The 26519-nt window shown below is 42.1% G+C and overlaps 1 protein-coding gene across 19 annotated transcripts in view; it reads left to right on the top strand.

Moving 5' to 3' along the window:
• Magi1 (membrane associated guanylate kinase, WW and PDZ domain containing 1) overlaps positions 1 to 26519 on the top strand; it is a 592347-nt gene that overhangs the window by 321691 nt on the left and 244137 nt on the right. For all 19 annotated transcript variants that reach the window (XM_041638327.1, XM_041638278.1, XM_041638324.1 and 16 more), the window contains exon 2: positions 26036 to 26152. In XM_041638327.1, coding sequence (XP_041494261.1) covers positions 26036 to 26152 — 117 coding nt within the window. The remainder of the gene's footprint in view (positions 1 to 26035; positions 26153 to 26519) is intronic.

Raw genomic sequence — 26519 nt, 5'->3', positions numbered from 1 at the left:
AACATCACAGTCAGGACCTGGGAGGCAGAGGAAGGCACATCTCTGAGTTGGAGGCTAGCCTCATCTACATAGTGAGTTCTAGGACAACCACGGCTACTCAGAGAAACGCTGTCTCTGAGGGAAGAAAACCAGAGAGGTTTCACAGCTGTGGTGCAGTTGTTCTAGAAACAGTAATAAAAACCCTTTTTAACTGCTTCTCGTTTGGTTTTCCATTTGGATGGCATATGTACAAATAACAGTTGAAGTCTGAAAGTGGGGGCTGTTTAGTTTGTCCTGCTGTGGCCTTATCATTTTAATTAATGTATTTTCCTCAGCATAATAGCTCCAGAAGATAGGTACTTAGATTTTAATGTAAATATTTCTAGAGCAATATATCCTCTAAAGATGTGCTTAAAAAGTTAGTCAGAGGTTGGTTACCTTAAAATGAAAATGAAAAATACTGGCTTCAAGTCCAGAGAAATTGAAAAATTACGACTTTGGGGCTGAGTTAAGCATATTGTTACTCTCAGATAGGCGACTAAGATTGGGACCTCTGAAAATGTGGATGGGGATACTTTCTTGGTGCCATATGCAAGGATGGCATGCTTGGGGTGTCTGTGTGATATGAGCAAGAGAAGAAAGGAAAGAGATTGATAGACTATGAGCAATAGTCAGATTGGCCTGCTTGATATGGATCGCATGTGTCTGGGAAAGTTGGCTTCCACCCAGGCACACCTGCCAGAGCACTGAAGATGGCTCAGCATTGATGAGCACTTGTTGCCTTTGCAAAGACCCAGATTTGGTTCTCAACACCCTCATGGCAGCTCAAAACCTTATGTAACTCTAGGTCCAGAGGATCTGACACCTTCTCCTTGTCCCCATGGCACTAGCATACATGTGGTTCACATACACGCACACACACACACACACAGACACACACAGACATACATATGTATATACATTCATAAATACATGCAGGCAAAATACTCATGCATGTTAAATAAAAGAATCTAAAAATTAAATAGATCATTCATTATTATGTTTGTGTGTATCATGGTGTGCATGTGGAGATTAGAGGACCACTCTCTGGAGTTGAGACAAGGTTGCTTTTGTTAATGTGATGCAGTGTGCACTGGGCTAGCTGACGCACAACTTTCTGGTCAGTTCTACTGTCTCCACCTCTCCTCTGGGATAGCAGGAGTGCTGGGCTTACAGATGTGTTAACCTGGCTGGCTTTACAGGTGGGTGCCAGAGTTCCAACTCGAGTGGCCAGGCTTGTACTTTTACCCACAAAGCCATTTTTCCAGCCTCTTGTCAGCCGAAGGGTTTTCTGACTGCTTTTGGTCAGCTTGAAGACATCTCCTCTAATAATAAGCTTTGAAAGTTTATTTTTAATTATGTGTTGAGTTTTATATCTATCAGATATTTCTGAATCGGTTGATATGATGGTGAAGTTTGCTTTCTTTTCTGTTGTGGTGGGGGTGGCTCGAGACAGGGTTTCTCTGTACAGCTCTAACAGCATCCTTTGTTTAGTTTCTCATATTGACAGTTCTCTCCTACTCTTTTCTTCCCATTTGTCAGTTTTCTGGGAGAAATTTGCCTTCTCTGTTTAATCTTTACAAAGAACTATTAACTTTTCTGTTGTTCTGTTCTTAGTTACCTTTTTTTATATTATTCTTTCTCTAGTTTGTCTTTATTTTGCTTTTCTTTTTGTGAATTCTTGTGGAGATTATGGATTTGAGGAAATTAGTTCTTTACTAACATAAAAGCTATAAATTTTCCTCTGGCACTGCTTTTGCTGTGTTGCACAGATTTTGATACGCTGCAGTTTTCTTCCATTCAATTGAAAATTCTTTAGAGACTCCCTCTGTAATGCATGCTCATTTGTTGGGCTTTTGAAGGCTTAAACATGAGTGTGTCAGTGTTCATACTTTGTCCTCAGATTCTCTTGCTAATTTATAGCTTGAATCCCTTGTATTTCTAGAACACAACCATGTCTACTTCCAGTTAAAATAAAATATTTGAAATTTTATTTACATGTGTGTGTGCACATATGTGCATGTCTATGTAGGCACCTGTGAGGGTAGACATCAGATTCCCTAGAACTGGATCCAGGCAGTTGTGAGCTACCCAATGTGGGTACTGGAAATTGAACTCGAGTCCTTTGCAAGAACCATTTCACTTGCCCCTCACCTGAGGACTTATTTGACAGAATATAACAGCTATAATTTGGTTATACTAGGACAGGTGTCTATGACATGTTCATTGGTAATAGTGAGCTTTTCTCCTGCTTTTCTGATTTTACCAGTTGAGAGGCATGTTGAAGTCTGTACTTAGAACCGCAGACTTGTTCCCTTCTCTAAGTCCCATCTGTCAGTTTCTTTGAAGTCTTCGTGTTCTGTGTGGACACTAGGACTGTGCTGTCTTGTGAGTTTGACCTTTTTTGTCCTTATATGATGCCTGGGTCTGTGATCTGTACCCACTCTCCTTGCTGTGAAGTCCTTTCTCTGTGATACTGAGCATTGCTGTTTCTCTTGGACTTAAGTCTTCATGATTTTCTTTCTATTCTCTTTTTCTCTAGAGGTACGTTTGAAAAATATAGTTTGTGCTTTTCAGTTCACTCTGCTGCCTCTGTCTTTTCATTTTGTTAGAACCATTCTCTGCGTTGCACAAAGGAATACCGGAAATAATGCAAGAGTGTCTTGGAAAGACAACATTTTACTCTTGACAAGAGTGTATACTCAGAAAAGGAAGCACACCGTTGCAGGAAGTACACTGCGTAGCAGTACTTCTACGTCAGGGCTGCCAGCCCACAAATAAGGCAACACGGAGACTCGTTATTAATTATGAACGTTGGCCTTTAGCTTATGCTTGTTTCTAACTGTTCTTATAACTGAAGTTATAAATTAACCCATTTATATTCATCTACATTCTTCCATCTTGCACCTACTGTTTCTTCTCCTCGTCTCCTGGCTTCTCCTGAACACCTAGGTTCCTCTCTACTTCCTTTCTCTGCCCACAAATCCACCTATATGTTCTACCTATCCCTGCCTAACTCGGCTTTTTATTACACCATAGCAATATATTTATATTTATATTATATTTATATTACATCATAGCAATATATTTTCACACAGTGTACAAATACCCCACAACACCCTTGTCTTGTTTTCTAACTCAGGTGGTGACTGACTTCCTTGCCTGGACCAATGTCAATTTTTCCCTATTGACTAATTTTAAAAGAATCCTAAAAAGGAAGTGAGGGCAATTGGTAAGGAGTGAGTCATTTAAGGTACTTAAGTTCAGGGAATAAAGTATGGCCTTTGTGTGTAAACAAAGGCTTTGTATGGTTGAGCATGGGGTGGTTGGCTGGGGTAGGATTGGTGGAAATATTTACATAAAGTTTTATAAAGTTATAAGGTAAAAAAGGATTTGAGTTTTTTCCCACAAAAGTTTTACAGTGTTTGAAATCTCTTCATAATAAATAATGCTTCCTACAGTTTATTAGTCCATTTTGTTTAATGTAACCTTGCTGTGAGTGCTTATTGTAACTGTCTCGTTTACTTTTTCACTTTTCTGTAATTTTTATTCTTTCCAAAGAGCTAAGTATTGTTCAAGTTTTCCATTTCAATTTAACTCAAAAGTTTTATTGTGTCATTCTTTTTATGATCTTTCTAGTAGTTGTTCTAGATATTACATTATAGACTCCAGAATATCTCTTTCTACTGATATGGTAATTTTATTAGCTCATGTATTCTTTTACATTCTTCTATGTGTCTGGAATACTTCTGTATGCTTAGAATCAAATTAAATACTATTATACCTTATGTTCCAATTACTAAACCTATTTAGAAAATTGAAAGGAATAAGGACCATGCATAAATCATACTTATACACGCACACACACACACACACACACACACACACACATATTTGATTTCTGTTCTAGTCTTCCTTTTGTTCAGTTGTTGACTGATGTTTTTGTCCCATCTGGTCCTGCAGTTGTTCAGTCCCAAAGAAACACACAGAGGTCTACATTAATTATAAACTCATTGGCCTATTAACTCAGGCTACTTGTTAACTCTTATAACTTATATCAGCCCATAATACTTGTCTGTGTTAGCCATGTGCCATGGTACCTTTTTTGGCAAGGCAGATATATCTTGCTTGCTCTGTGTCTAGCTTCCTCTGTGTCTGGGTAAAGACTGCAGACTGAGTCCTCTTCCCAGAATTCTCCTGTTCTCATTGCCCCACCTATACTTCCTGCCTGTTTGCCCCACCTATACTTCCTGCCTGGCTACTGGCCAATCAGCATTTTATTAAAATACAATTGACAGTGTACAGACTGTTGTCCCACAGCATTCAGTAAATCTATTTGGGGTGTGTGTGTGTGTGTGTGTGTGTGTATGAGCATGTGTCATTTGTGTAGGAGTGCCTGTGGAAACTAGAAGTAGGTATCAGGTCTTTTGGACTGGGAGTTACAGGAAATTGTAAGCAGCCCAGCTTGGGTGCTGGGAACTTAACGTGGGTCTTGTCAAGAGCAAGTACTCTTAACCACAAGGAGTCTCTCCAGTCCCTCTTCACCCACTCTCTCTGCTGTTAATGATAGCTTTCATTTATGTGAATGCCTGTATTTATCTCCATATGCTTAATAATATTGTATTTTACACGGATTAACTTTTTTCCTATTTTGTTTTTTCTTCTTGAATTTCTACATTTATATGTTTTGTTTCATTTGAGAAATTTCATGATTATTACTGCCAGTACATTTTTAGATATGTTCTTTCTTCTTTCCTTTTGGGATTCTAGTGACATAAATCTGAACTATTTTATATAGTCCTATAGATCCTTGAGGCCGGCAGGCAGGCTGGCTGGTGTGCATTCTTTCTGTGTCTGTTTGTGTCTCTATCTCTTTCCCTCTCTTTTCCCACTGCCCTTACACACACACACACACACACACACACACACACACACAGACCACCCCTCCTCCCTCCCTCCCTTACTCCCCTCCCCTCCTCTTCCCTCCTCTCGTTTTTGAGACAAGATATTTTTATATAGCCCTGGCCATGTCTTGGAACTCACTTTGTAGACTAAGCTGGCCTGGATTTCACAGAGATCTACCTGCCTCTGGCTTCCAAGTACAGGGATTAAAGGCATGCATCACAGCCTCCACCAATTTTCTTGGTTTTGTTTGTTTGTTTGTTTTTTGAGACAGGGTTTTGACTGTGTATCTCTAGCTACCTTGTAACTTTCTCTGCAGAGGAGGCAGAGCTAGAACTCAGAGCTCCTCCTGCCTCTGCCTCCTGGGTGTATTTTTGATGGTTACAAAGTAGATAATTTTAATGTTTTGTTTTCAAGTTGAGTGGAATTGTGTCTTCTAGTTAATCCTTTCTTCCATCTTTAGGTTCCCATCATGAGTTATGCTATTAGCCCACCCAATGTTTTTGCTCATTGGCCATAGTGTAATTGTAGGTTTCTATTTGTTTTTACTTTGTGGTATCTGTTTCTTTACTAGGATATTTGGTATATTTTGTATTTTGTTTCGAATGTATTTACTGTTGCCTCTGGGATTACTTCTATAATCCCTGCAAAAGCCCTTGTCAGATAACTATAACATTTCTGTCACCTCTAAGTTGGTGTCTCTTGGTTGCCTTTTTCATCATTGTTGAAACTTTTCTGATTCATGGTACGGTGAATAATTTTCATCAGTTATACCAATTTTACAGGTTATAAAACCATGCAGATTTGGCTGTTATGCACTTCTGACTCTTACTTTAAACTTTGGTGGGGTTTTTGTTTTAAGAGATTTATTTTATGTGTATGTTTGCCTGCATTTATGATTTGGATACCTTGTGCCCAAGGAGGCAAGAAGAGGGCCATGAATTCCCTGGGACTGGAGTTACAGGTGGTTGTGAGTCACCATGTGGGTGATGAGAACTGAGCCTGGGTCTTCACCAAGAGCAGTAGGTGCTCTTACTTCTGACTCACCTCTCTAGCCACCGTAGATTTGATGTTGTTTGTCTGTTGTCTGCTGGTTTATTACTGATTTGGCAAGGAGAGGACAAAGAAATCTTTACTGCGCTGACAGTCAGTTGGGACAGTGGTTTTGTCCCTTCTGGGTGATTCAAGAGTTCTGGAATCTTATAGTTCTCCATAGGTGGATTTGGGAAGATGTGAAGAAGGCAAAAACCCAGTGTTGTTGAAAATTTGATTTTGGGCGAGCTGGAGGGTTGGTAAGAAAGCAAGGGCACTCCTTGTCCTTGAAGAGAAAACATGTTAGGCTTTCGGCACCCCCATGTTGACCCCAACTTCTGTAAATACAGTTGTCTTCCTTGGGCACCAGGCACAAACATGATACCTATACATATATATATGAGCATTCACATGCATGAAATAGATAAATCTACAAAAAGATCTTTAAGATATAAAAAGAAAATTTGGTCTATCTACTTAATTCACTTCTGATATCATCTTGTAGTAGAATCCAAACATTAAGGTACCTCTTTACTGCCTGGAAGTCATCGGTTCCCTTCTCCATAATTTCCAGTTTAAGATGTTTTGTTGTTTTCAGTAGCGATTGGCTGAAATAGGGCTGCTGTCTTCTAAAGATTCTGTCTCTTTCCTGTTCCCTGGTTGCCTGAGAGAATAGGCTTTGATCTTCTCTTTGCCTATTCTTTGGTGACTATTCTCCCGCTTCTTCAGTATCTAAGATTTGAGAAGTTTAAGGAAACTCCCGGAACTAATGTCCATCCCACTATAGGTTGTCCCTTTACATTTGAGGGGCTTGTTTGTCTTGAAATGATACCCAGGATCTCTGCTTGTCCTTAGCACAAGAGAAGAATGCCTCAGCCCTCAAGAAGGACAGGGTTGCCTAGTTAGTAGACAGTGCGTGGGGACTTGGCTATGTTATCTAGAACATTTAAGAAGAGCCATGGAGCTGGCGTGAGGAAGTTGCTAGTAACATGATTTTATAGAGGAGAATGCTTATGAAGAACAAAGGCTGGTCTAGCCAGGGGTTTCCTTTCTAGCCCTTCTGAAATACTCGGAACTGGAAGTTGGTAATGGAAGGGCAAAGAGAATGAGGAGCTGAGAAATGAATAACCAGCCTCACCATCTGGCTTCTCGCAGTTCAGAAAGTCACGTGGCACCACCGAGTTAGAGCTGCTTCTCTGTGTGTACTTGAGGTGCCAAATGCTATATTTAAGCCAAGAGCCGATTTTGAAAATATTTTTCTACTTCTGTTTTGTCACACGCATTCCTTGGCATGTTATGTTAGGGCTTCTTCTGCTACAGCTTCGCAGAGCCTTCTGTTTCTTCAAGCTGATTTGGCGTGCACTACTCAAACATTAGACCCTAGTTTTGGAACAAAAGTCTCCTCTAGAGCTAGCACAAAGAATATTCTAACTCTCGGGCAGGTACTACCTCCCAGATGAGAGATGGAGCTCTTATTTCTTAATTGTTATTCCTTTATACATGAGACTGCTTTTTAAGTATTTTCTGCTCAAGCCTGTTTGACTATATTTTCTCTTCCCAGAACCTTTCTAATTATGGGGAGGGAAGGAAATGTTAAGCTAGTCTCTCTTTATCGTGAAAAGCGGAAGGAAGCATAACTGGCTTAATTTCATAGTTTGATTTTGCTTGAACTTTTAAGATACCCGTGTGACTTCAGTCTATATAAATAGAGCACAGAAACCCAGGCTAGACATCCAGATAAGCCAGCATAAAAAAAAATTGTGCAAAATGTTAGTGTCTGTGTAAAGATAAGGGTTTTCTACGGTGCTTACCCCATTTTGGTTTGCTGGTGGACATTTCTTACTGCCTTTGTTTCTGGATGCCCTTTTAGATGGGTCACGATTGTCATGGCACCTGTACCTCTGACCCACAGCAGGGGACTAGCTCACTAAAGGAAATTAATGGTTCCTGTGAACACAGAAGGCTTGATCTCATCTGGCAGTGGCTGTGCTTGGTGTTGGTGGCCGGATACCTTGTTGGGGTGCACGGAGGCCAGTGAAATAATTACCCTATTCATAGCAGTCACATCGAGTTGTGTTCAGTTTGGGAGAGGCTCCTGTTTGTCCTTTCACCCTGTATAGTTCTACCTAAGTGTGCTGGCAGTTGCTGGAGTTCAGGTATCACTGTTATTGCAATGTAAGGATGGGAAGCACCATGTTCTCCAAAAGCCTTTCTCCCTTTTCTCGTTGCTATTGATCATAGCCAAGTAGAAACTGGTCCATTCAGGTTCCCCTTACACATGTACACACATGTGTGCTCATGTGTATACATACACAGCCTACCTTTCACATTTGATGTCTTTTCTGCAAATTACACACATGGTTAAGATGGCTTTTCTCTGGACTTTGTGTGAAAGTGAGAAGTGTGCCTAAGGGTCAGTGAGAACACCAAAGAATAGGTCACTTGGAGTTTCCTGATCTTCTGAGATGCAGTGTCTATCCAGCTAATTTGATATTTTCCCCCTTAGTCAGGGCAGGCAGAAAGCCCAGTTTAAATTCCCAGTATTCGAAGTTTTCATGTCCTTTTCTTATTGATGTTCTTCACCCCCATCCCACTTTGCCCTCCTCTTGAGAGTCTTTGGCTTCATCTTTAAAGCTCAGAGCACTTCACCTTAGGTGCAGGATGCAGGATAAACAGCAGGTTCGGCATAGTCTTCTGGCAATTAGTAAATGCACTATGAATTCAGGATTGAGTAATCAGGCTGTGCTCAGAACCCTGGCTGCATAGTGGAACCATTAGTGGGTGCTTATTAAAAATAGTTGGTTTTCATTTGTGTTCTTTCAGTTGGTCTCTTGTATCCTGTGCTGGCCTGAAACTTGCTATCTAGCCAGAGATGACCTTGACCTTCTCATCTTCTGCCTTTACTCCTGTGGTTATAGAAGTGTACTGCCACTTCCAGTTTAGACCCTGCTGGGGTTCAAACCCAGGGCATTATGCACTATAGACAAGCACGTTGACAACTGAGCTATGTCCTGCATAGGTGTGTATGTATATGACTGTTTACCACGTATGTCTGTGTGAGTGTCTGCCACAGGTGTATAGAGACCCACTCAAGGAGGCCGGAGAGGTTGCTGGATCCCCTGAAACTGCTGTAGGCAGTTGTGAGCCACCCAATGTGGGTACAGGTTCCTAATGACTCAACCATCTCTCCAGCCTACCTCATATTTAAAACCTGTTGATGATAGTGAGATTTGTTTGCTTATTTGTTTTGTTTTTTAATCTACCTGGCCCTGCCGTGTTGATTATTAGCCGGTCTGAAGTCAGAGGCCTGGGGATGAGTATTATTTTAGACATATCTTAATTGATTCTAATGAAACTCCAGTGAGACACACACCTTTATCGGGTAGCATCCAGCTTCCATCTCTGTCCTTGAGTAAGTCTGGCTGGTACTCTGATATTAGATTTTTTTGAGGACATAAGGAGAGAAAAGATGTTTGGTTTTTCTGATAGCCATGTGACACATAGTTCCTTTTCTCCTGGCCTTAATATAAATTCCCAACAGAAGCAGTGCAAGGGAGGAAGGACTTATCTGTGCTGAGTGTCTCCAGTGACACCAGTCCCTCATGGTTGGAAAGGCATGGACTGGAGCAGGCTTGGTCTCTAGTGATGAATGCTTGCGGCATGGCACTTCTAACATCATGGTGAATCTAGAAGCATAACTCAGGGAAACAGGAACAGGTATTACCTTCAGGGTCCACCCTCCAGTGATGCACTTCTGCTAGCTGGGCCACAGCCACAGAGTTCCTACAGCTCTCAAAACTGTACCACTGGCTGGAATCCAAGTGTCTAGGCCATTCTCAAGAATCAGTCTGAAATCAAGCAACTGAAAAAGTGTCCCATTTTAAAGGCAGAAGATGACAGGCTTCTGTCTATCCTGGTGCATGTCTGGATACAATGTATGAAAAGTACGACAGTGTCGAGGACTTGCTCACCTAATAGAGCACTCACTAATGGGGCTGAGTGGCTCCTCTGGCGTTGTTGGTGCAGATTTTTAAATGTCAGTTAGGATCCTGTCTGCATATGAGTAATATGTGTGGAGAGGAACCCGGAAGAACCCAGCTGCTACAGTCCTTGATGTGTCTTCGTTATGAACTAGGGGCTGGAAGGATGGCATGCTGAACCACGGTGGCTGGAGTAAGCTATCGCAACGCTGAAAAGTTGTGCGTTAGGGAATTCTTTTAAAATCCCGTTTGACCTCAGTGTAGATGGTGCAGCTGAGTCAATTTTCTTAGAGAACTGCTGACATTAAAGGATTCTTTGGAATAGAAAGGGGAAACCAAAATAAGTATCAGGCGATTTTAAAATCAGACATAACATAGTATATTCTTTTTAGGGCCAATTGGGGCAGGAGAGATGATGGTTCAGTGGTTAAGAGTGTGTACTGGGGGTGGGGAGGCTGGAGAGATGGCTCAGTGGTTAGCAGGAGCGTGCTGACTGCTCTTCCAGAGGACCTGGGTTCAGTTCTCAGTACTCACAGCTGTAACTCCAGGTCCAGGGGATCCAACCCCCTCATACCAGTGCAAATAAAGTAAACTTAGGGGGGAAAGTGTATATTATTCTCAAAGAGGACCCAAGTTCAGCTCTCAACACCTATGTCAGGAGCTCACAACGACCTACAACTCCAGCTCCAGGAGAATCCAGTTCATCTAGTCCAGTGATCTCCAACCTTCATAACACAATGATTCTTTAATACAGTTCCTCATTTTGTGGTGACCTCTAACCATAATATTATTTTATTACTACTTCGTAACTGTAATTTTGCTATTGTTGTGAATCGTAAATATCTGATATGTGACCCCTAAAGGGGCCAAAACCCACAGGTTGAGAACTACCATTCTAGTCTCTGAGGGCACTACATACAATTAAAAATAGCAAAAATAAATCTTCTTTAAAAAGCTAGGCCCATTTTTTGGACATTCCACAGGTACTACTTACAGTGTGTTACACCACAGAGTCAGTTGGTGCTGATGGAGCCAGGTGATACATCCTCTGGGTTCTCCACCATGCATGCGTGCATGCATGCGTGTGGTGCATGTGTGTGTGTGTGTGTGTGTGTGTGTGTTTGTGTGTGTGTGTGTGTGTGTGTGTAAGGAGGAGAGAGGGAGGGACGAAGAGAGGTAGATTCAAATTATAAGTGTTTTAGAGGTCTGCAGTTTATCTATTCCAAGAACTAAAGTGAAGGAACTGGAGATCCAAAAGAGCTGGTGGTACGGCTCATCAGAAAGTTGGCAAGCCCATGTTTTAGCTCTGGTCCAAAGGGAAGAAGAAATGACTGCATTCAGGACTGTCAGGGAGAGGGAAGTCCCTGTTACCTGTGGGGGGTAAGATTTTGACACCTCCAGGTGCCACCGATTAGACCAGGTCTGCGTACACTGATGAGGGTGGTCTGATTAACTTCAGTCTGTTGGGTTTTTTAAGAAATCATCTTTGACCAAGAATCTAGCTTCTTCATAGCCTTGTTGAGTTGGCATGTGAAATGGACCCTTACAGATGATGATTCTTTAAACCAGCTACCGTACAGATTTGGGGTTTTCATCCAAGTCTTCTGACCTTTGTCCAGGATTCTTTGATTTTATTGTTTAGTTTTCAGACTTAAATATAAAATAGTAAAATGTCAAGAAAAAATAACTGTAAAAATTAGGCCTCATCAGTATTGGAAACTTTTGCTTGTCTAAGGATTCCACTAAGACTGGGGTACAGTTTAGTGGTAGAATGTTTGCCCAGCATGCACCAAACCCTGTAAATAATAAAATGTAATTTTGAAAAACCCACATCACTAAGAAAGTAAGTAGGCAACCACAGATTGAGAGAATGTTTACAAAGTCTCCTTTTGTCTCTGACTTGAGTCACAGTATATGGGGAACTGTTTAATTAAGATAACCTAATAAAAACAGTCAAGCAACCTGAATAGAAACGTCACAAATAGAGAGATACATTCATTAGCACATAACAAGATGCTTAGCATGGTTAGCCTTCTGGGGGAATGCAAATTAAAATAATGAATAAGCAATGTAACACTCACGTAAAGAACATGGGAATAAGCGGGGAAATTGAGAATAAAGGCTGCATGCCCTGATGTTTGGGACTGGATTAAAGCAGAGTAGGGATGTCCCTTGATGCTCCCCGCTTTGCTCTCTTTCCACAAAGCCGACAGGACACCCTCTGCTTCCCTTGGCTTGCATTCTTTTATCCATATTATGTGGTCGTGGGAGTGTGGACTCAGCCTGATGCCGACCTCAGATTTAATTACTTTACGTTCTGGCCACATAGAAGGCTGGCTTGTTTAACGCCCTTTGTTTTATATCCAGGTGGCAGTCATGAAGCAAAAGAACAAAAAAAAAGAGAAAATAAATAAATAAATAAAAACAGAATTCTGTAAGGGTTGAATGTGACCATAATTCATTTGGTGAAGTGCTTGCAAAAGGACCCAAGTTCAGTCTATAGAACTGACAAGTTCTTTTATTTAATGGAAGCCATGCAGGGTGACATCACTGAGAGTCCCAACACTGGCGAGGCAAAGACAGGCACTTATTGATTGTTTTGTTTGCTGGCTTGCTGGTCAGCCCTCTAGTCAGGAACAAATGGCTATTGAGAGCAGTGTTATTCTACAGCCAGAGGGGAACCAGGCTGGCAGATGCGCCAGTGACTCCCAATACATCACGTCTTCTTGTTGAGTTGGCATATGGCCAGTGGAGTGTCCTAATTACCGAGTGGCTTTTATAGCCCATTGTTTGTAAGTCGCTCTGGAATAGTAGCTGGAAGATGGCAGTGAGTCAGCTTGGAAATGGTGGCATGTCATAATGGGAATTGTTGATAGAATTTGGGAAATTAGCAACCTCTGATGATCCACCAAGGAAGAACTATAGTCTGTCCAGAGAGATGCATCTCGGTGAGTTAAGAATTTCTCTTAATATGTTTATTACCGAACTTGGGTGTCACTCCCTTTGCCCCAACTATCCACCTTCCTTAATAGTTCCATTAAAAGAGCCAAATTAATAATTACAAGCAGAGGAAGAGATGTGGTCAGTGTGGCTCCAGGAGGAACAAAGAACGCCAATGACCAGATCCCTACCCTACCTCAAGCCCATCTTGGAGGTCCTGAGACTCGGGGGTTAAAAAGAAGCCAGAGGTGCCCATAACTCAGCAGGGGTGACTTGGTCCCTGTGCATCCACTGTCTCAGCTCCCAGCGTCCACTGTAATCCTATCCTTTGGGAGATAAATTCTTTCTCTAGCCCATTAGTTCCTCCTCTGGCTGCCCCCAGGGCTTCAGCCATTTCTTCACCCTGCATAAGATTCCTGGGGAAATTTTGCTTCTTGGAGACCCTTTCTTTTCCTAATCTGATAGCCAAAGAGAGTAACATTAGTGCCTCTTTAGAGTATATTCATTCCTCTCAGACAGGCTATTACAGGATTGCAACATACGAAATTACTCCAAAACCATGCACATAGCCACGTGCACAGATGAAGTATTCCTTCCCTCAGTTCTGCCCTCCTTGGTCTTGGTGATTCTATTGTTTCCTTTTGGTTTTTGACTTTGAACTGTATTTAAAGCAAAGATTGTATGCAAAGAATAAACTGTAAAGGTGCCTTCATGAGTGGGAAACTGTTGGGTCTTTCTCTATCCTGCCAGCCAACTCCCAAATAATGACACGGAGACTTATTATTAATTATGAAAGCTCAGCCATAGCTTAGGCTTGTCCCACTAGTTCTTATAAGTTAAATTAACCCATTTATTTTAATATACTTTCTGCCACGTGGCTCATTACCTCCTCTCTTGGTACTGCTCATGCTGCTTTCTGCGAGTGCTGTGACCCTGGCTTCCTCTTCCCCGAGTTCTCTCTCTGCCTGGAAGTCCAGCCTATATCTGCTGCCTAATTATTGACCGTTCAGCTTTCTATTACACCAATCACAGCAGTACATTGTCACACAGTATACAAATATCCTACAGCAGAAAATTATCTCACCTCATTTTAAGACTTCACTAGTTCTGTATGCTTTACCGTTCCTGTCTCTTCTCATCTGGTCCAGTATAAATGGCAGTGGTGTGCTGTACTGTGATGCTGTTGCTCTGTGGTTTACCAGCGTGGGTCAGAGTGCCTGGAACGCTGGCCCCAGCCATCTGTTGCACGAATGATAGCAGAATATGGTTTGCAACCCAGATTCTCTCTCCACTCAGAGATTAAATTGAGGTGAGGCTGGGAGGGCAAGGGAACAACTGTCTTAATTAGTGTGGATGTTCAGTTCTAGCAACGCCAAGGGGATCTCGGTTACATTTGCATAGAAACATTTGAAAGGTCCTTCTTGTCCCCAGAGTCCTAAAACCCTGCAAGACAGTGCTTTGCCAGTGGGTAGGAGGGGAGGGCTGTTTCCCTGGAAGGAATGTTGCTTACACATCACGGCTGAGTGTGTGTGCAAGGTAGTGTCAGTCAGATGTCAGCTCCCTGTTTCGTTCAGGTTTTCTTTCATAGTAAGAACATTGAGAGTTGTTGACTTTACTTTTGTGGTTAGTAAGAGAAGTTAATATTTTTCATGTTGGGAGTGGTACAGATGTTTGCTAGCTTAATGGTAATTATAACTGCTGTGGCAAAAATAATGTTATAGTCTATTTTTTTTTATTCTGAAAAATTTCCAACCCATCTGGAAGGTGAGTAACAGCGTAACATGCACCTTCATTACTAAGCTCAACTTCCTTCACATCTGGCCATCACTGCTCTGTGTTTCCAGGTCTATAACTATTTGCATTTCACCACATTTTATGACTATAGGGTGTAGATGCCCTTGCACTTCATCACTTCCAGCCGATGACATTCTTCTGTACGTTTTGGCACAGATGTTGTGTGTGTCTCAGTATTCTTTCAGTAGCATCGTTAGACCTTCCCAGCCACACTCATCATTCTCTCAGCCGAGTCTTTATTGTATTACTTGTATTAAATTCAGTGCCTACTCAAGCTTGCACACCTCTTAGAGATGACCCTTGGTAAGAGAAAGAAGAACAAATTAGTGTGCACTTACAGTGTGCTTGGTAGTGTGTGGGGGTCTGGTGATGCCAAGCCTGGTAGTGTGTGGAGGTCTGATGATGCCAAGCCTGGCAGCAGATTCTTAGCACGCGTGCCATCTTTATAATCAGCTGATACTTGGGGAAAGCCAAAAGATCACCGGGGATTTAGCAACTTGTCTAAAGCCTGCTGCAGAATTTGGAGGCTAGATTAGAGCTGGTGTAATCTGGCTTGAGGTCTGCTGGGAAATCAGTAGTCTTGGTGTTGCACAGAGGAACTCATGAACAAAAAATAAAAAGAGCAAAAGTAATTCAGCAGGACAATTTCCTTTTGTAAAACAGGTGCACCAGAGCCCAAATGAAGCTAATGAACACAGTAGCCAAAGGGACTGCTTGTCTTTTATCCCTGGTATAGGTAGTGACTGCATCTTATTCCATTGATTAGAGCTTGACTTCATAATCTGATGTGACCTTCTAATCAGAGCAAAGGGGCCATGGGGAAGTTCAGAAAATCTGGCCTCTTGTTGGTCTGATTACCTTGGTAGAAAAAAAAAAAACATTTTCCAGCATCATGTACATGCAGATTGCACGCTGCTGGCAGGCAGAGTCCTCCTGTGCGGCGACATGTCTCGTATCACTTGGCTTCCACAACACCAGCCATGCTTTGGGAAAACTTCCAAAAGCAGAAGCTGTTCAGGAAACAAAACCTTTGTGGATGTGAGAACTTGATTAAATAGGCACTGGCTTCTTGGCCTTAGTTTCCTAATTCGCCTCTTGCGCGATGCTCCATTCCTGTTGTCCGCGTCTCCTGACTAATAATGACACTTGGACAGCTCATCCCTCTTTTCTAGATGGTTGATGAAGGGCTTTCTGAGCTTTGATTTGTGCTTCTTCATTACGACACCAGCAGTAGAAACAGCTTCCCTCGGTTGGAGGCAGATTGCAGTCACCCTTGTCAGTGTACACACGCTGTCTGTAAATGTTCATTACCCTCTCTCAAATCTAGCAGGTCCAGTTGATGTCTTTTCAGGATGTCACCGTCAGGTCAGTGAGATGGCTCCATGAATAGAGAGAGGCACTTGTCACCAATCCTAGCCACCAATGTTCAAGTACCAGGTTCCACCGGTAGAAGGAGAGAACTGACTTGCATGAGTTGACCTCTGACGTCTCAGTCCACTGTGGCACGTATCCCTGTCCCTGTGAGTAAGTATAACAAAGAAACAAAAGAGGAGGTAGAGAACAGGAGAAGACGATAAAGGAAGAGCAGCAGTGGGCACTACTGTCACTCCAGTGCCTTGGCATGGGGCGTAAATGGGCACACATGCATCTTCAGGTGCTGCTGAGGGGTCTGAGCTTGGGTGCCCAACTGCTTTGTGAGCTGCCCGTAAATTTGCATCAGCTATAAAGCTTAGACAAGAGGGATCACTGTCTTTCTGCTTTCTCTCGGGAAGTCTCTTTTCCCCACCCCTTTCCCCCAGTGAACAGATGTTATTCTGCTTCTTAGTTTAGCTGGAATAAATACAGGGAACAGAAAGGCTGTAAGTAATGCAGACATGGAGACGATAGAGTTTAAACCTGAGCTTGCTTTTCCTTCCGTGCTTAATTCAACTTTCTTCTCATTGTGGGATGAAATTTGTTATAAAAAAAGATTCACTGGGGGAAAAAAAATAGAAAAGGTGGCCAGGAAATAATAATAAAGTCAGTTTCCTAAAGTGCTGACAAAATATTTTGTGCCCGTCCTCATTGGGTGTTTAATATAAGCAGTGTTTTCTTGTGCCTCATCAGCATATGGGATTCTCCTCTGCCACCTCTCTCGTGTGTGCTTTTCTCCTCCTTTTCCTTTTCTCCTCCCTCCTTTTTCTCTCCATCCCTCCTTTCCTCCTCTCTCTCTTTCTTGTTCTTTTTTTTTATGGTTTTTGAGAAACATGCCTGAGCAAACAGGAGGCTCTTTGCCACCAAGTCATGGATTCTAAAGAGGTCCCTGTCAAATTGCTCACCCACCTAGGGGTGCAGGGCCAACACCCAAACAGGAGCTTGCTCCCCGGAGAAACAGCTGTGCATCAAAGGAATGAAAGACAGAAAGACAGGGTTCATTCTGGAACATGCATTTAGGTCCCGCAGTTCAGCATCTCCACACTGAAACAGTGTCTTGGAGTTTTTATGTTGAAAGAACAAATAGAGCTATAAATCAAGTCTTTATCCCCCTTTCTTTTTCTTTTCTTTTCTTCCAGAGACAGAACTTCTCTGTGTAGCCCTGGCTGTCATGGAACTCTCTATGTATGCCAGATCTGCCTGCCTCTGCCTCCCAAGTGCTGAGATTAAAGGCGTACACTACCAAGACCATTTTAAAATGCTAAATCAAGCGTTTTAAAATTTCCTTGGTGGAAATGTCAGAATCTCAGCTGTGAGCCTCAGATGGTACCTGACAGCATTCTTAGCCTTTCCATTGATGGAGAATAAGGTTTTGTTAATAGAATACGTTTCAGGGGGTTTTATCTCTTAATCAGGATATTAGGTCTGGCAAATAGGTGGGGAGGGAGTGGCTCTTTAGGGGATCATGATACAGCAAGAAAACATGTAATTCAAGCATAGAATTTCATTGAAATGTAATCACCAGTCGTTTCAGAAGCAGTTTCTTTGCAGAATTCTTATTCATAAAGTGTGACTCTAAGCTCATGTCTATTAGCCTTTCTCCCCTCCTCCCTCCTCTTCCCCTCCCCTTCTTCTTCCAGACTTTTTTGTTAGGATCTCACTACATAGCCCATACTGTCGTCCTGCCTCAATCTTCTGCTTTACTGGATTATAGGTGTTCCCCATATTATCTGACTCTCTCCTGTGTTTGTAAATACTGTTTTGGTGGGAAGCATTCTTATTTACATAAGGTTCCTGTTGACTTTCACAGCACCAAGGCAGAATGGAATAGTTGCATGACCTTGTATGTGCTTTCAAGCCTGGGAAAAGGTACTTAAATTTCATCCTGTATAGAAAAATGTAGCCAAACCTGATTTAGGCCATTGCTTTAATGCTATTTGGGGTAAAGAAGTTCACAGTAACTATATAAAGACTTGACATATTCAATCTTCCCAGTTTATGTATTTTTTACATATTCAGTTTTTTTTTCATTTTTTTGGTTAAATACACATGATAATGACAGTCATTCATTATTTCTCAATAGGCCATTCTCTAAATTAATTTTCTGTGGAGAGCAGTTTGTCAAGATTAGGGGAAACTAATTAAAAGGGAAAACCCATTCTCATCTCAACATTCTCTGTCACATGAGTGATTTAGGATATTTTTTCTATACCCTAGAAATTGGTATGACCTTTGGGAATCAAGTGATTCCATTTACAGGGAATTTCAACAATAATTTAAATTTAAGGCTTGCATTATAGCATGACGTAGGGCATCCAAATGTTTGATACCTGATTAATCTCTATGCCAGTTTTGAGCCATTTGGAGCTAAGAGTTGTGGTGTGGTGCCCATCTGTAATCTCAGCACATAGGACGTAAAGGCAAGTATAGGCAAGCAAGGGCACGGTGAAACTACCCAACTAGACTGCTCCAGGGGTAGGAAAATAATGGTTATTTGGAATCAGACTCCCAAGGCAATAGGGTCTGGGGGCAGAGAGACTACAAAATGGCAGAAGACAGATTTTATGTGACAGCAGGGTGGGGGTCTTTGAGCTGCTACAGGCCATCCAGACTAAACTAGAAGTCTTCACCCTAGGTACTTGACCATTGTAGGAAGATTAAGGGTGGTTCTGGTAAATAGAGAATGGCCTTTGGGCTTGATTATCCAGTAATGAATCCTTCTGTTTACCAGGCCTAAGTCCTTCTGTTTAGGATACTGTCAGCACTACCACGGGGTTGGGGGAAAGAGTTGCACCTAATAGCAAGAAGATTGCAGTTTGAGGACAGCCTGGTTATATAACTTCAAAAAACTAATAATAAAAGGTCAGGTGGGATGTGGGAAAGGCAATACAGCCTTTTGGAGAGAATTTGTTTCAAGAGCCTTAAACATTTTCATTCTTATTGTTCCAATATCACTGCATCAAGGATCATGAAAAAGTAATAAATACAGATAGATTATGCTGTCTCTCTGTTTTGATACACAATCTCGTGTAGACTAGCCGCAAACTCCTTACACAGCAAAGGATGAGCTTGAACACCTGATCCGGCCTCCACCTCCCAAATGCCAAGATTTTAGGCTTGTAGCATAGCAGCCAACTCTGGATGGATTTTGGACACAGAAGATAAGATACATGCTTACCTATTGGTAATGGGTATGTTGTGAGTCCAAGGCTGCAAAACAACCTAAGCAGATACAAAAGGTTACAGAAGGCAAGATTTTATTGGATTAGGCAGTGCAGCAGAAAGTGACCTTCAGAGACGACAGTCCAGACTCGGGAGCTGACCGAATCTCCGTCTCAGCAAGCATTTAAGCAGAAACACCACAAATATCTGTGCTAAGTTACAGTTACATATTCCGTCAACTAGGATTCCGAGATTAGGGGGTTTCCTAGGAATATTACTGTGTGGTCATATTCTCATTGGTTGGTTTGCTCAAGTGTAGTGGGATGGTTTGCCCACAAAATCTTGCCAACCAGATGCCAGTGATATTAGTTACCCAGGGAGGTCTGGGGAGGTCTTGGGAACTTAAACTTTATTTGACCCTTATTCAAGATGGAAGTTTTATTCAAAATGGCTTCAGTGTGGTTTCTTCTTACAGATAGATAGGTTGTGGTGAATTGATAAAATAGATAGCATTTTGAAACATAATTATATTTCATAAATGCCTACAAAATGCTATAACATGTGGGCTTAAATCCTCATAGATGGTATGATCTGACAAGTTAGGCTATAGCTAAATGGGATCACCTGAACTCTGTGGGCTGTGGGACCCATTCATTGCCAGTTTAAAAACAAATATTGCTGCGTTTCTGTTGCTGTTATAAAATACCATGATCAAAAGTGACTTAGAGGAGAACAGCATTTATTCTGACTGAAACAGAGTCTGATATGGCATGGAATCAGAGCCTGAGACTTGCCTAGCAAGCAGGGAGTGTAGAGATCACATTTCGTCTGCTTCCAGGAAGCAGAGAGAGAAGGGGAAGTGGGGCCAGGATATAAATCCTCAAAGCCTGCCCCCCAGTGGCATGCTTACTTCAGCAAGGCTCTGCTTCCAAATGCTGAGACAACCTTCCAGAACTGCCCCTGACTGGGGATCAAGTGTTTAATATGTGAGCTTATGGGAGGCGTTTTTCATTCAGCCCTCTCCAGCACTCAATCACATCTTTTTATCCTCTCCTGCTCTCTCTGCCCTTTCCTGGGTCAACATCCCATAGCTAGTGTGTATGGACTGGCTTCTTCCTAACACCTGCTACTATACAGCCCACTGCACCTGAAAATTTACACCGTGTCTTTCTCTGCTATGGCTAGAATCCCTGAGCACGTTCCTTCTGCACACCAAGTGAAATAGGAGTTCCTTGTCGGGACCTAGGAAGTCCTTTTCACTCTCTTCCCCAAGCTCCTCCTTGACGACGCTCTGTGTGCTCTTTCCTGCAAGCCTACCTCTTTGTTGTTTCTGAATCTTTTATACTTGCTGTTACCCCTACTTGGAATACTTTCCTCCACACTTTGCAGGAGTGACTGTCTTTCTTTACTTCATTAGCTGCCCTCTGTTTAGGGACAGCATAGCCTCAGGGTTCACAGCATATTTGTCTGTAGGCATTTAATAAATTTCTGTTTGAAGAGGAATGCGTCAGATGAATTGATGTGTTTGCTCATCTGTATATGTATGTTATAAGGGTATTTGTTATAGTCCAAGGATATAATATATCTGTACAGCTATGATTTTATTATGGTTTGAGTGTGTGTGTGTCCATACACAGGACAAAAATAGCTTTCCTTGGTTGTACAACTTTATATCTTCAAATATTTCTCTTTGAGGGGGTAGAGAAATGGTTCAACCAGCAGTCAGGAGCACTGGCTGCTCTTCTGGAGGACCCAGATTTGACTCCTAGTACCCATGAGGAGGCTCACAACCCTCAGTAACTCCAGCTCCAGAGGATCCAGCACCCTTTTCTCACCTCCATACTTGTGTGGTGTACAGGCATACACAAGGCAACACCCACACATAAAATTTAGTGTTTTCGTTTGCTTCTTGGTGACAAGATCTCCCTATGCAGCTCAGGTTGTTTTTTAACTATGTATACTTCAGCCTCAACCTCTAAGCGCCTCTGTGCTTGGCTTGTCTCTCAAGGTTGATGATTTGGTTTGGTTTGGTTTGGTTTTTCAAGACAGGGTTTCTCTGTTTAACAGTCCTGGCTGTCCTGGAACTCACTTTGTAGACCATGCTGGCCTCAAAGTCAACTGAGATCCTCTTGCCTCTGCCTCCCAAGTGCTGGGATTAAAGGTGTGTGCCACCACTGCCCAGCTAAGGTTGATAATTGGTATAACTTTGCTGTGGTGGTAAAATATGCATAAGATTTCACTTTAACCACCTTCTAGGAGAGGTTTTGGCATCAAGTCCCTCACATTACCACACAGCCATCACCACCCTCCATTTCCAGAACCCTTTGAATGTTTCCAGCTGAGACTCTTCCTTATTGAACACTAACTCCCTAGTAATTATAATTCTCTGACAAGTGAGAGAAATGTTGGGGCCAAACATGTTAGGAAAAACATGAGAAATACTATACTGGCATTCTCTGATACAAATGACATAGTTGAAGTGGACTGGTCAGTGTTGATAATAATCCTGTCCTCTTCCTTTCAAGCTACATCTTATTGTAGGAATTTATGGCTGTCTTAAAGTTGGAAGGAAAATACAGAAAGTTCTGATTTACCAAAAATAAATTCCCTTTTCTTTCCCTGAACTAAAATGTTTTTATTGTAGTTACTATCCAAAGTCATGGTTTCACTGTGGTATTGCTGTCGATAGCATGTGCTTCTCTTGTCCAGAAAGAGACAGAAAGCCCAGTGTCACAGTTGAAGTCCAGCCTGTAGCCCCAAAGGAAAGAAACATGATATGCCTGAAGACATGCGAAGGAAATGGGATGAACAGCAGTTCCATCCCCGAGATGTGTTCTAAACACACCCTAGGAGGTTCCTCTCTGCTCTTGCTTGCAGACCAAGCTTCTGCTCCCTGGAAATCAGTTTTTTGACCTTTTATGCATTTTTCCTTCACGTCATTTCACTAACATTTAGAGCAATATGGTTTGTATTGAAAAAATATGAAGGAAAGTGGGTTTTGGTGTATTAAAAATGGAATTATAGAATATTAAGATGATATGTTGATACTTTTTAAATTTCAGAAAACTCAGTGGAAAATGCAAAGATATATTTGGAAACTTGAAAGATACAGATGTCTTTCTTTCTTTTTTTCCCTTTCCATGTTTATTGGCTGGAAGGATACAGATTTCTTATATTGATAAAATATAAAACAAATATAAAGTAATAACAATTCAAGTATGGTCTAAGTTCCATCGTCTTTTTTAAAATTTAAAACCTCTTTGAATGATCTCTGGGCACGTGTGTGCAAGCATGCATGTGTGTTCAGATGGACATGTGCACCTGTTCATGTGGGTGTCTGTGCAGGTGCATGCATATGTGTAAAGACGAGAAGTTGTGTCTTCTTCAGTTGGTTTCTACCTAATTTTTTTCTTTTCCTTCTTTTTTTTGGGAGTGGGGTGGGAGGTGTTTGTATGTGTTGGTTTATAAAGACAGGGCCCCACTATTTGCTCTATGGAACTCACTATGTAGACCAGGCTGGCCTCAAAGTCACAGAGATCTACCTGCCTCTCCCTCCCACGTACTGGGGTGTGGTTGTGCATCACCACACCCGACTTCTCTTCTCGTGGCTTTGAGATAGGGTCTCTCATCCAAACCAATTTGGCTAGACTGGCTGCCCAGGGATCCACTGATCTCTGTCTTTCCCTGCACTTTGATTGGAGGCTTATCCTGCCACAACCAGTTTTTATATGGGTACTCGAGATTCGAACCGGGGTCATGTCTGCCGAGCAAGCTCTCAGTCACTCACTGAGCCATCACCCCAGCCCTAGTTCTGAACTCTTTCTTGAACAAAGCTCTACATACTTCTGACTTACGTTCTTTCTTCCACTTACAAAGCAAACTTTGAGTTTGGATGAAAGTAAAGATACCAGGACATACTTGCCATTTATTATTTATCTATCTTACAATTTATTATTTCATTGGCTCAATGCCCTTGCAGTTAGGAAAAGATTTACTGACATGTCCTCTGAATAATTGTTAATTAATCTGAGATTAGATGCTCAAAGTACAGTATCCTTAATGGAATGTGAAGGTGGAAGCTCTGCTCCTCCAAATGTCAGGGAATGCAGAGTAAATGTTAACTGGCAGCATAGTTAACCCTGCCCTTTGCACATTTACAGAAGAGAGGAGTTTCGGTCTGATGCCCATAAACCACAGCTGGCTTGCTTAGTGAGAACCTAAGATTGGGGATAATCTGGCAGAAAACCTCTGGTTTATCTTATAGATGGTGACTATAGATAGCACCTATGTCACATATAGGGAACAAACTAATGGGTCCCGTATGTTCTCGTGAATTTGCTTTGGTCCCTAACGGTGTATTTAGATATACAGACCTCCCTCTTTGCTATTCATAGTTAAGATAGTTTTCAGTGCCTCTTAAGTTTTTATTTTTCTGCGTGGGCGTGGGGGGGGGACACACAAGTGTCATGGCAAGTGAGGGGGCAAACGTGTCAGGCGACAGCAGCAGCAGTTGGTTCTCTCCTACCACGTGGGTTCTAGGGACTGAACTCAGACGTGGCAGCAAGCACCTTTGCTCACTGAGCCACCTTCCTGACTCCGTCAATGTCATAGTAGTTCCAGTCATTTGATAGGAGTTTTCCAGTCAAGAGTCACCTAGATTGTAGACAACTGGGAAGCTTTATTCTTTCAGTATCATTCAGGAGTGCCTTACCCCTGGGGCTAGAGCTGAGCAAGTGTGATTCTCACACCTACCAGTGATTTACCAGCTAGCTTTCCTTCCTGATCCTCAGCCCCAGTTTACCTAAGAACTCACTGCTCTAGCACAAAAACACTGTTGTCACCCATTTCTAGTCGCACTGGAAATATTCCTTAGTCCAAACTCTCTTGCCTTATGGTTTGTCTCCTGCTGTTTCTAACCCATTTGAATAACATTCATACTTATGTGATTTTTTTTTTAACTTTTGAAAAAGAAGACTAATTTATGTTTGGGCTAGATTTTATTTTTTTCCCCTCACCTCAGAAACTGACCACTTGACACTGTGGTGATTGCAGTTTTTGTCTTTCACTAAGTGCTTCTACTCTGCCCTGCACTGTCCTAACATGTCATCCCCTCTGCTGTTTACAGCAGCCATGTGATGTGGCCACTATTATATCATTGTTCTATTTTTACTAGTGAGAGAAGAGAGGCTCATGAGCCATGAATAATGGAGCTGGGTCCATACCTGGGCTTGTGTTTGTTCACTGCCAGCATTTACCCTGTTCTTTTTGGTGGACTCCCTAGTGAATCCTGGACCTAAGAGTGCAGTGGGACCCACTCAGCAGCCACCCTGCCTAGCTTTGTTTCCTGGATGATTCTGTGCATTCTGATGCATAGCACCTGTGTTATATCACACAACCAATCAATTCTAGGTTGGCTCGCTCCTCAAGGAGTTCATTGTCTTCTCTGTTTCTTAAAAAATCATTTGGAGGGCTGGAGAGATGATTCAGCAGCTAAGAGTACTGGCCTTCAATACAGAGGACCCAGGTTCAGTTCCCAGCATGACAGCTCATACCTGTGTGTAACTCCAGTTCCAGGGGATCTGACACCCTTACACCAATGCACATAAAATAAAATTAAATAAATTATTTTTAAAAATTTATTTGGAAATAATTATTGTGGTTGTTATGGGCACATAGAATGTAGTATAGTATTTCTCAGTAGCCTCCATGACGTATGCTTATGTTAACCGGTACATAAGGAAACATCTATGTACTCCATAGATCCAGGTACTCCGTACCTTCATGCTGTTCTGCTTAGTCTTTGTTTCCCTCTATTATGGAGGGAACATGTTAAAAACTTTATGGATGAAGTTTTGTTCTCTTCTGTGTCTCTGTTCAATGTTAAGTGCTTGAGAATTATCAATATTGCTTATGTATTTGTAATGTCTCCTTTTTCAGTGTTGTGCAGCACTTCATAAACATCATTTCTTTCATTGCCTCTGGAGAAATATTTGGATTGTTTATAATTTAGGACTGAACAGTTCATTTATGTTTTCTTTTGTGGACTTACTTTTGTGTTCTTCATTTTTAGTGAAATTGTTCATTTTTTTCTGTGCAAATTTGTCTTAATTATTAAATTGTGTTCTCATGAGGCTGAGCCTCCTTACACGCCTACTAGCTGTATATAAAACCTTGTTTTATATCTTGCTGAAAGGTGAGATTTATTCACCCTTTGAATTCTGTTCTGGTAACTACATAGTAGGATCTCCTTCTGATTTGAGTTTGTATGTTCTTATCACCTAGGTATGTGTCAGCATCATGTGTGTGTTCTTTTCTTTTTGTTGTTTGTACATTGTTTTCTTGCTTGCTTTTACTTTTATTCATTTGCTATAGTAAATTACACTGGAGTTCTGAGCCGGTTTGCAAGTGTAACCAGCGAAGAATGCTTTACTATTTGACAGTTGTTGCCAGGTTGTCCTCTTGGCAGTTTCAGCTGGTCATTCTCCCTCCGAGAGTGTCTGCTAATGTCACCGGCACTCACTTAAATGCACGGCCCAGAGGAAATCCTCTGTTACTCAGCTTTCTGGTATGGCATGTGATAAGGCCCAAACCTTAGTTGTTTCCATGCTGTTTTCTCTTTGTCGCCTTCCCTGGCTGTATCCCCTGCAGAGGGAAACGGAAGCCCTTCCTCACTGTGTCTGAGGGTCTCGCTGGGTTTGCAGGATGCTGCTTCCTCACACACAGCTCTGACTGCTCACTGTTCGGAAAGCCCTCTCTTGTTGATGTGCTCTGTCTGCTTTATGTATTTCCTGCAGGAGGAAGGCTCAACAAGGACCTGCGACACTTTCTCAACCAGCGGTTCCAGAAGGGGTCTCCGGACCATGAGCTCCAGCAGACCATAAGGGACAACCTGTACCGCCATGCCGTGCCTTGTAAGTAGCTCATTTTAGTGTCTCACTGCTGTGTGTGTGTGCGCGCACGCTCACGTATGTGGGTAAGGAAGCTCAGCTGATGGTTCTGGCACACTTAGCAGTCAGTCCACCTAATGATGCCCTAAGTAAAGTAGATGATGGTTGCCAGTGGGACAGACAGCGTGTTATCATGGTGTGACTGTGTGACTGGGTTTCCATTGGACTCTGCTATTTACTAGTTTTAAACGCTGGGCAAATTACCTTTTGTGAGCTCACTGTCCTATCTGTGTAAAGACCGTGTCGGTCATGCTAGCTCCATGGAGCTGCTGTGAAATATAGAGGGGCTGAAGCGTGCCAACAGTTCACAAAGCCTTGACAGGGTGAAGCC

Source organism: Microtus oregoni, unplaced genomic scaffold (genome assembly GCF_018167655.1).
Source record: "Microtus oregoni isolate MIOR12 unplaced genomic scaffold, Mior012 000002F_ref0000024, whole genome shotgun sequence".
NCBI lineage: Eukaryota > Metazoa > Chordata > Mammalia > Rodentia > Cricetidae > Microtus > Microtus oregoni.
The sequence above is the reverse complement of the archived record's forward strand: the minus strand, read 5'-3'. Positions and strand labels throughout refer to the sequence as shown.